At 38.2% G+C, this 10,200-nt stretch overlaps 1 protein-coding gene across 1 annotated transcript; it reads left to right on the forward strand.

Annotated features, from left to right (window-relative positions):
* Window positions 1-1,484: 1,484 nt before the first annotated feature.
* On the forward strand, window positions 1,485-9,894 carry LOC144962171 (uncharacterized). The gene is made up of 3 exons (XM_078895113.1): window positions 1,485-2,230; window positions 7,424-7,730; window positions 9,709-9,894. The coding sequence occupies exons 1-2, from the start codon at window positions 2,093-2,095 to the stop codon at window positions 7,724-7,726; spliced, it is 441 nt and encodes a 146-aa protein (XP_078751239.1). The 5' UTR covers window positions 1,485-2,092; the 3' UTR covers window positions 7,727-7,730; window positions 9,709-9,894.
* Window positions 9,895-10,200: the final 306 nt, after the last annotated feature.

The following is a 10,200-nucleotide window of genomic DNA, read 5'->3' on the forward strand; positions in this document are numbered from 1 at the left end:
TATCACAATATAACTTTTGCCATGTCCAAGTGCAGTCAGAAACACAGCATCGCTGATGAAATTGAGTGGAATGCGTAACGGAGGTGCATAACAACGATCCGCTAAGACACCGTCAACGGAGGTGCATAAAAACACCGATTATTTTTTAATTTTATTTGTAATCGACTGTCTACCTAGATTTTCCGTTGTCCTATGCATGGGAGATTGCCAGTAATTGCTGTCATCAACTGGTATTTTTAAACTTCCAAATGATGATCTGTTGGTATTTTGTATTTATTTATTGTTGCTAGCATGCATTGCAGAATTGTGTTTGTGTTTTATCTTTATGGAATGCTGAAGTCAAAAGGATTTTTAAATAGTCTACCCGATACTTGCAGGTTGTTTGAGGCTCGGCTTTCGGAATCCATGTTGTTGAGACCACATTTGTAATAATATTTGGATCCAAAGTATCTGCTGTAGGAATAAAAACTGTGGAAACATATGTAATATGTTTATTTTCTTTGTGTTTTTCTTTTTGTTTTTTTTAATATATTTTTTTTAATTTTAGAGTATTGCCTCTCTTAGAGTATAAAAACAAATAAATGAGGGCAGTTTAGTTTAGACATACTTAGTCTTTGTTATAATTCTGTGAGTCCCGTTTATTCACAGACAAAAGTATTGCCTCTCTTAGAGTATAAAAACAAATAAATAAGGGCAGTTTAGTTTAGACATACTTAGTCTTTGTTATAATTCTGTGAGTCCCGTTTATTCACAGACAAGAGTATTGCCTCTCTTAGAGTATAAAAACAAATAAATGAGGGCAATAGATTTAGTTTTGGAAAGACAGCTAGTCTTTGTTATTAAAGTGGAGGTCCCGTTATCACAGACAAGCTTGTCCGTTGATTCTGGATGGGGAGCAAGCATCCACTTTGACAGACAAAGTCGTCAATGTCTATGATGATTTCGGAGGGAAAAGCTGCAAGAATAAAGGGGTAAGTGTACCAATAAAATTATGTATAGAGCTATTATATGTGTAATAGTCACTACATTTGCTCAAAGCGCTTTAAAGAGTAGAGCTTTTCCAGGGACTCAATATGCCTGAGCGGGCTCGACCAGGACCTTCCGATCAGAAGTGAGTGTCGCACCACAAGACCACATTCCCATTAGTACACAAAGATTTTTTTTTTTTAATCACAAATTTGGCCAAATTTTAACTCTGGGTGGCTAGGTGGGATTTTTTTGACCTATCATATACTCATAGAGAGGTCACTTAATAATTTTTTTTTCCAACTTGCTTTCTGTCTTTTGCCTAGGAATGAGATTACTTAAGTCTTGTCATGACACTGGCCGAAAAGTTTGTATGGTTGGGAAATAGTCAAGTGAATAGTTATAATTTTGGAAGATGATTTTTTTCCCCTTGTAAATCATCTCTGTTATGTACTTTTTTTATTTTTTTTTATTTTTTTTGGGGGGTGGGCTGGGGGGGGGGGGGGGGGTTTGGTGTGTTTTGAATATATTGATTTGTAAGCTTTTGAGTGTGTTCCTGCTAGTGGGATCCTGTGTTTATGTCTGAATGAGACTTTTAGGTGATCTCAAACTATGAACACTGAAAGTGTGCTCTTGGAATTTTCATATGTTCCCTTTGTGAATGATTCCCTTTTGTCTGACTTTTTCTCCTGTGCTTTGAATTGTAAATCTAGAATTTTTAAAAATGTTTTTGACTATCCCATTTGCTTCCTTTTCACTGGCACTGACATGACCTAAATGTGTTGCAGTCACTGTAAAACCCTTAAAACTTGTCACTGGCACTGACATGACCTAAATGTGTTGCAGTCACTGTAAAACCCTTAAAAGCTAGACAAAAACAACTCAGGATGGAGCCTCTTCTCTTCTCTTTTAGGCAGGAGGAAGCAAAGACCATACCGCTGAGCCAAGCTGTCCCATTTGAGTGATAAGCACCAATAATTGTAAACTTTGGCAGTCATTTAAAAAAAAAAAAAGCCTTTTTTCTATTTCAATTTTTATGAGAATTTGATTCTATGTTGAAATTTGTTACAATATCAATTTTGTATATTTGTAAACATTTGTTTGTGAGGATGCAGAGGATGAGAATATGAAGCGTCGTCGGTTCATTGACGATGATGTTCCTGAGGTGGATATTCCTGCTTCCAACCCGACACCGGTCAAGCCCAAACTGATCAATACCTTACCCAATCTTGACCCAGGTGCAGGAGGCCTGACCCCAGATAAAGTATGTTGGGAAAACTGGTCACTATTATAGTCACCATTGAGTGTATCGGGGTTGAATGAGTGAGTGTCCGGTGCATGACTAGAGTGTGTAGTTGGTGAGAGAGAGAGTTAGAATGGCCAGTTAGTTATAGAGAATGAAGATAACGGAATGGTGTGTAATCAAAGGTTGAGGATGCAAAATATTTTATTTAGATTAAGTTGTTCTTTATTGTTGAAAGATCAAGTTGATTGTAATTATTCCTAATCTACAACAAGGTATTTTATATATTGTATGAGTTTTTATGGATGATAAAAATAAAGGCATTCTTCTGGATGGGCGCCTTTGGCCTTTTCCCGATAGTATATAGCTCGGAGTTGTGTGGCCACTCTTGCTAGTTTACTTATCCCTCCCTTTTTGTTCATAAATGGGTTTGTAATTTGTAGAATGAATTTAAATGCATTTCAGTTTTGATTAAATTTTTAGCTTTAGGATTTTAAAACACATTTTGAGACAAAATGTAATCTAGCATGGCAGAAAAATCCCCGGTCACAAAATCTGCTGCTTTTGGCAGTTTCTTGCGATTTTTCCAGATGATTTTGTGTTTGTGCAACTGAACAAAAATTGATAGAACCAGCCACCTTGTATTTTCCAGGCTTGAGCGTAAAACATGATTAATTAGGAATAGCTTTCGTGAGCTATGCAGTTTTCAGTTTGTTCCTTTGTTTTTGAAGGGATTTTACCACTGCAACAAGTGAAATACTTGTACAGCAATTTCTTTCACAGTAACATTATTATCGGCTGTGGGAGGTTGAAATCAGTGGAAAGTAAATACAGGACTGTGAGATGTGGACACCAGAGGAGAGTAAACTTGGAGCTTTGGGATATGTAAAAGAAAATATTTTTTTTTAAAATGAGCTTTTATATAGCGCAATATTCACTAAATGTACTCAAAGTGCTTTACAAGGGGTCCCTGACCAACAGCAACATTTAACATTGAGGATGGGACAACGCCTGTTAGACGATGTTACAATTTTTTCGGACAGAGACAACGTTGTTAACAGCCAGGTACTCGTTTTACACCTGAGTATGGTGAGAGAATGTGTAAAGAGCCTTCTCCAAGGACTGACTCAACTATGCGCCGAGTGAGGCTCGAACCCAGGACTGTCCGATCCCAAAACGGGTGTCATACCACTAGACCACATAGCTGCACCAGCAGTTGAGAGTGAATCTGGGACTGTCGTAGGTGACTTTGTCATGTTTGCATAATTTTTCACATTGACTTGATATTGTTGTCCTTGCCGTTGAAACTTTATGAAGATAATCTTTTGTCAGAGCCTCGGATTAAACTTTTGATAAATCTTCAATTGTGCGGCTATGCAGTCTTGTGGTATGACACTTGCTTTTGGATCGGAAGGTCCTGGATTCGAGCCTCGCTCTACGCATAGTTGAGTTCTTGGAAAAGACTCTTTACTCACATTCTCTCACTTTACTTGTGTGTAAAATGAGTACCTGAGGCAAAGTGGCTGAGTGGTTATGGGATTGAATTGTGATCCAGAAGGTCCCGGGTTCGAGCCCTGTTTGGACAACATGGGTGATTCCTGTTGCCATCAGACATCCTGTTTGATGGATTTATCTATATTCTTTCGTGTAATGCCAAGGCGACGGGATCTAATGGTGCCGTTGTGTAAGGGCTTAATTTTATTTTTTTGAATCACTTATTATCATAGCAACCAACTGGGTGGGGTTCCTTACCTCCCATAGCGGGCAGGGCTTCTGTCTCCCTATATCTGTTATCCAACTTGCTTTCTTTCTTTGTCTTGGAGTGAGATTACCTTGTTTTGTCCGGGCCCTGGCTGGGAGGGAAACAGTCAAATGTGTTAGTTTTGGGTGGTGATATTTTTTTTCCCTGTAAATCATCTGTTATGAACTGTACAGTGATGCCAAAACTCCGGTCTGGAGCAAAAAATTCCGGGTTCCGGGCAACTTCCGTCAAATTCCTGTGAGGTCAATTTGTTCCAAGGATACCCACATTATCATCACCTCTACTACAACCACCACCACCACCACTACCACATCATCATCACTATCAGTACTAATACAACCACCACCACCACATTATCATCACTACCTCTACTACTACAACCACCACTACCACATCATCATCACTACTACTACAACCACCACATCATCACTACCACTACTACTAAAACCACCACCACCTCATCATTACCACTACTACTACAACCACCACCACCACATCATCATCATCACTACCTCTACTACTACAACCACCACAACCACATCATTACAACCAATGCTACTACAACTATCACCACGCATCATCATCACTACCACTACTACTACAACCACAACCACCACCACCACCACAATATCACTACCACTACTACTACAACCACAACCACCACCACCACATGATCACCACCACTACTACTAAAACCGCCACCACCTGTTTACCACTACTACTACAACCACCACCACCACCTCATCATCACCACTACCACTACTACAAATACAACCGCCACCACCACATCATCATCATCACTACCATTGCTACTACAACCACCACCACCACATCATCATCACGACCACTACTACTACAACCACCACCACATCATCATCATCATGATGACCATAACTACTACAACCACCACCACTACATCATCACTACCACTACAACCACCACCACATCATGATCACTACCACGACAACAACCACTATCACGTCATCATCACGACCACTAGGTTTTGGAGCTTTACTTCATTTAAAATAATGAAACTTTGGGATTGTATTTGTCATTGTGTTTACATAGCATAATGTAATTCAGTGATGATACTTTTCCGCGGAAATCCGCGGTTTTCTTTCCTTTCCTCGGTTTTCCTCCTCAGATCCTCGATCCGCGGATATTTCCTTCATTTCCTCCTTTTACTTTTTTTTTAATATAATAAATCTTTAAAATACCTCCTTTTTAAAAAAAAAAATTATAAAAAATTTCCTCCTTTTACTGGACTCCGGGCGTTTTAAAATTGAACGATCCTATAAGCTTCATATAAAGAAGCAATCCAAACAGGTTGGGCCCCCACCTAGAAAGAGGCCCAAAACACACTAGTACTCTTCAAGTACTCAAAAGAAGTCATCCTGCCTACTTTCCTGTGGTGCAAGAATATTCTAGGTGAGTTTTCCGTTTTTCCGAGACTTTTCCTCCTTTTTGACTTTTTGTGAGTATCATCACTGGTAATTCTAATCAGTTATCTATGCAGAACTATACAATATGTAAACATAATGCCAAATACCATTCCAATTCACTTTTCTTATGTGCGGAAATTCCTCTTTCGGCATTGAAATTCCTACGAGTGGTGTCTGAAATTCCTACGAGTGGTGTCTGAAATTCCTGTGAGCCAAATTTACAGTTGGCATCTCTGCACTGTATTATATTCCTTTTAATTTTATACATGATTTGTAAACAATTGAGTGTGTTACTCTTGGCGGGGACCTGTGCTTGTGTCTGGATGAGACATATAGTGATCTCAAACTAAGTACACTGATTGTGTGCTCTTGGAATCTACATCTGTTCCCTATTTGAATCAATTTCCCTTTCTCATGTTTATTTTTTGGTGCTTAAATTGTAATTCTAGAACTTTTTACTATCCCATTTTCTTCCTTTTTACTGGTGTTGATATGACCTCAATGTGCGGCTATGTGGTCTAGTGGTATGACACTCGCTTTCGGATCGGAAGGTCCTGGGTTTGAGCCTCGCACTCGGCGCATAGTAGTCCTTGGAAAAGGCTCTTTACTCACATTCTCTCACCATACTCAGGTGTAAAATGAGTACCTGGCCGTTAACAGCGTTGTCTTTGTCCGAAAAATTGTAATATCGCCTAACAGGCATCATGTCCCGTCCTACATGTTAAATGTTTCTGTTGACCAGGGACCCCTTGTAAAGCTCTTTGAGCACATTCGTGGATAGTGTGCTATTTAAAGCTCTATTTTAAAAAAAAAAATTTTAATGTGTTTCAAGCGCCATGAAGCCTTAAAAACATAAAAACAATAGCAACCAACTGTTCTGATAAAATCAGGAGTGTCACGATTTGACAATCTGGAGAATAATTACGTTTTTTAGATTTCACTGTTTGTACGTATGTAAATGACCCTTTCCTGTCCCAGGATTATGGGTTTTTTGACTAGAAAATTAAAACAAGGAACAGAAAAAGCCTAAATCCAAATTATTTTATAGAATAGTTCAAACATGCTTCTGTTTTTGGGTCATGACGGTATTGTGCGATAGGTTGTCCTGTTAAAGCTCTTTGATAAAGTTGGTGGCTATGCATTATGTTATTTTAAAAGGCTCCCAGTAGTGCAGTTGATAGAGGAAATAAAATCTTATTCAAATCTGTTGAGTTGGTAGATGAAATCTTCAAATTAGTTTAGTTGGTAGATGAAATCTGATTCAAAATATGCAATCTTTTTTTTTTTTAATACATGCGGCTATGTGGTCTTGTTGTATGACACTCACTTTCGGATCGGAAGGTCCTGGGTTCGAGCCTTGCTTGGTGCATAGTTGAGTCCTTGGAAAAGGCTCTTTAATGACATTCTATCACTGTACTCAGAATTGGAAGGTCCTGGGTTTGAGCCTCGCTAGGGGCATAGTTGAGTCTTTGGAAAAGGCTCTTTACTCATATTCTCACACCGCACTCAGGTGTAAAATGAGTACCTGGCCAGGCCATTGAAAAGAGTGTCTCTGTCAGAAATTTTTTTTTTTAATATCGCCTAACACTAACAGGCGTCATGTCCTGTCTACGTGTTACTATTGGCCAGGGACCTCTTGTAAAGCGCTTTGAACACGTTTAGTGGCTATTGCACTATATAAAAGCTCGGAAAATGAAAATTACATTATAGGGACTGATTTCACGGTGTCTGAAATCCGGACAAAAAGTTGGGAACAGAGGTGTTTGTATCGGAGAGACATGACTGCGTACACACACACATATATATATATATATATATATATATACATATATATATATATATATTATATATATATATATATATATATATATATATATATATATATATATATATATGTATATATATATATATTATTTTTTGTTTGCTCATTGTTGACAAGTCTGCAGTTTGGAAATGAAACAATTTTTTTTTCAATAATTTTTTTTCATCTTTCTTTTTGCTTGTGTTCAGTCTGGGGGAGGTGGTGGCGGCGGTCTTCTCCCCACCCCTTCAATGCCAGCCATGCAGCGACCGCAACAACAGACAGACAACAAAGCACAGCGGGCCTCTGAGCTGCAAGCCCAGATCAAGGCTCGTCTGAGTGGTCTATCCGGTTCCTTACCACCCCTCTTCTCCCGGGATTGCATGGGGTCCAGCAACAACAGATGCAGCAGCAGCAGCACCAACAACAGATGCAGCAACAGCAGCAACAACAACATCATCAAATGCAACATCATCAACCAAAACTTCCGCCTACTCATAACCAACCTTTAGCTGGGTAAGATTTTCAATACTGCCATTTGTCTCTCTCTCTCTCTCTCTCTCTCTCTCTCTCTCTCTCTCTCTCTCTTTGTCTCTCTCTGTCTCTCTCTCTCTCTCTCTCTCTCGCTCTCTCTCCATTTCTCCCGTTATAAAATCAACAAAAAACGTCACTATTCCATGAATGTAATGAAGTTCTAAGAACAAAATTCTGTTTCACAAGCCAAAACTATGATTTTTACCAGTCCAATTACCAGACCAATCAAAACATGGAATTTGTGACACACCCTCACACGTGCTCGGACATAAGCAGTTGGTTGTTTATAAACAATGATGTGAATGAAATTGACCTCTCTCTGATCATAGTTGTTGTTTTTATATTGCCAAAATGGATGACTAATTATCACAAGATTTTCTCGATCGTGTTATAAAACGTTAAAAATTTTCATATAGTTTTCTGTGTTGGTTCTATTGATCAAGTAGTAGAACAGTGGGTTTTTTTATTGAGACACATACCATCGATAGTAAAACCTGTGTAGTTCGCTATGTTTACTTATCACTGCCATTGCCTACATTATGAGAGGCGTGTTTATCTAAGTGTCTATTCTTAGTTGTGACCAACAGTCTCAAAACATTATTATGCTGGGATGAATCGGGAGGTCGAAAAGTGAATTTGGGAATAAAATTATGAAAACTACTGGAGTTTTTCTGTAATACCAGAAATAGTTTTTAAAATTTATTCTCCTGGCCTTCTGCTGGCGGCTATGTTGTCTAGTGGTATCACACTCGCCTTTGGATGGGAAGGTCTATGAATCGAGTTTACAAAGAAACAATTTGCTCTCAGCGTGGTCCAAAAATGCTCCAAAGTCCTGAATATAGGTTCTAGGGAGCTGAACTCCTTTTCACCAAGATCTATTGTCAAAGACACCTATAAAGCCCAGTATATGAAGCCAAAAATTCGTTTTTCTACTAATTTTTCGTAGTACTACAATGCAGGTCTGCATTAAGTAGCATCATTGATTGGCAGTTTTTGGATGTTATTGGCAATGATAGATGTTGTTAAGAATGTTAGTTTGAAAAGGATTATGTAGTAGGAATTTGTTCTGTATGAAAGGGAAATTTAATTTCATGTGGTCAGTTAGGGAGTTATGTGAATATGGTTTAAAAGGTTTATTTTTAGGTTATTGCTGATATTGAAATAGATTTTTTTTAAAAGAATGGCTATTTGAGTTTTTTAAAAACCCTTGAACTTTTATATAGCGCAATATCTACTAAACCCTGACGAACAGCAACACGTAACAAGTAGAACGAGACATGACGCTTGTTATTACAATTTTTTCGGACAGAGACAACGCTGTTACCCGCCAGGTACTCATTTTACACCCCAGTACGGTGAGAGAATGTGAGTAAAGAGCCTTTTCCAAGGACTCAACTATGCGCCGAGCAAGGCTCAAACCCAGGACCTTCCGATCAGAAAGCGAGTATCATACCACAAGACCACATAGCCACATAAATAGATGAAAATTGATTCAATATGAATCATTGTGACATGTGTTGTACATGGTGAAACTATGGAAAAGGCCATTTGAGGAATTATAAAGCGCAATATCCACTAAACGTGTTCAAAGCGCATTACAATGGGTCCCTAACCAACATCAACACTTAACCTGTAGGACGAAATTCGACGTCTGTTTGGCATTATTACAAAAAAAAATTTCCGGCAGAGGCAGTGCCTATAATGGCCGGGTACTCATTTTACACCTGCATATGGTGAGAGAATGTGAGTAAATAGTCTTTTCCAAGAACTCAAAAATGAACTGATCAGAGCAGTTCTCAAAGGCAAGTTGCATACCATTAGCCCAAATAGCCACATCTAGTATGTATATATATTGACCTATTGAAAACATTCATTCCAAAGCTTATGACCATAAGCAATAACTTTTTTTTTCATCTTTCTTCCTTTTTTCTCCTCCTTGAAAAAAAACCAAACAAAAAAGCCCTTCGCCCTTGATCTTAAATGCAGAGGGAAAGACCATCGATGCCAAGACGGGAGAGGCCGTCCAGCTGACCCTGTACACACCCACCCTCAAGGCCAACATTCGGGCCAAGGGGAGAGAACAGTTCAAAGGCTTGATAGAAAAACCGCCGGAAGAAATCAGTGAGAGCTAATACTTCGACCCCAGAGTTGCGTGAGTTTGATGTCGTTATACAATGTCGTCATTGATTACATGTTTTGTTGTAAGTGCTATAATGGGTCTTACGATAGTCCTTGAAGTCAATGACAATTAGTGCGTTGCACTGTACTATTGCGATCTTTATTATTATCATTATTTTTATTATTATTGTTGTTATTATTATTATTATTATTATTATTATTATTATTATTATTATTATTATTATTATTATTATTATTATTATTGCTATTATTATTATCATCATCATCATTATTATTATTATTATTATTATTCCTATTATTATTATCATCATTA

This window comes from Berghia stephanieae, unplaced genomic scaffold (assembly GCF_034508935.2).
Source record: "Berghia stephanieae isolate SIO BIC M18660-M18661 unplaced genomic scaffold, UCSD_Bste_1.3 scaffold66, whole genome shotgun sequence".
NCBI classification, from domain to species: domain Eukaryota; kingdom Metazoa; phylum Mollusca; class Gastropoda; order Nudibranchia; family Aeolidiidae; genus Berghia; species Berghia stephanieae.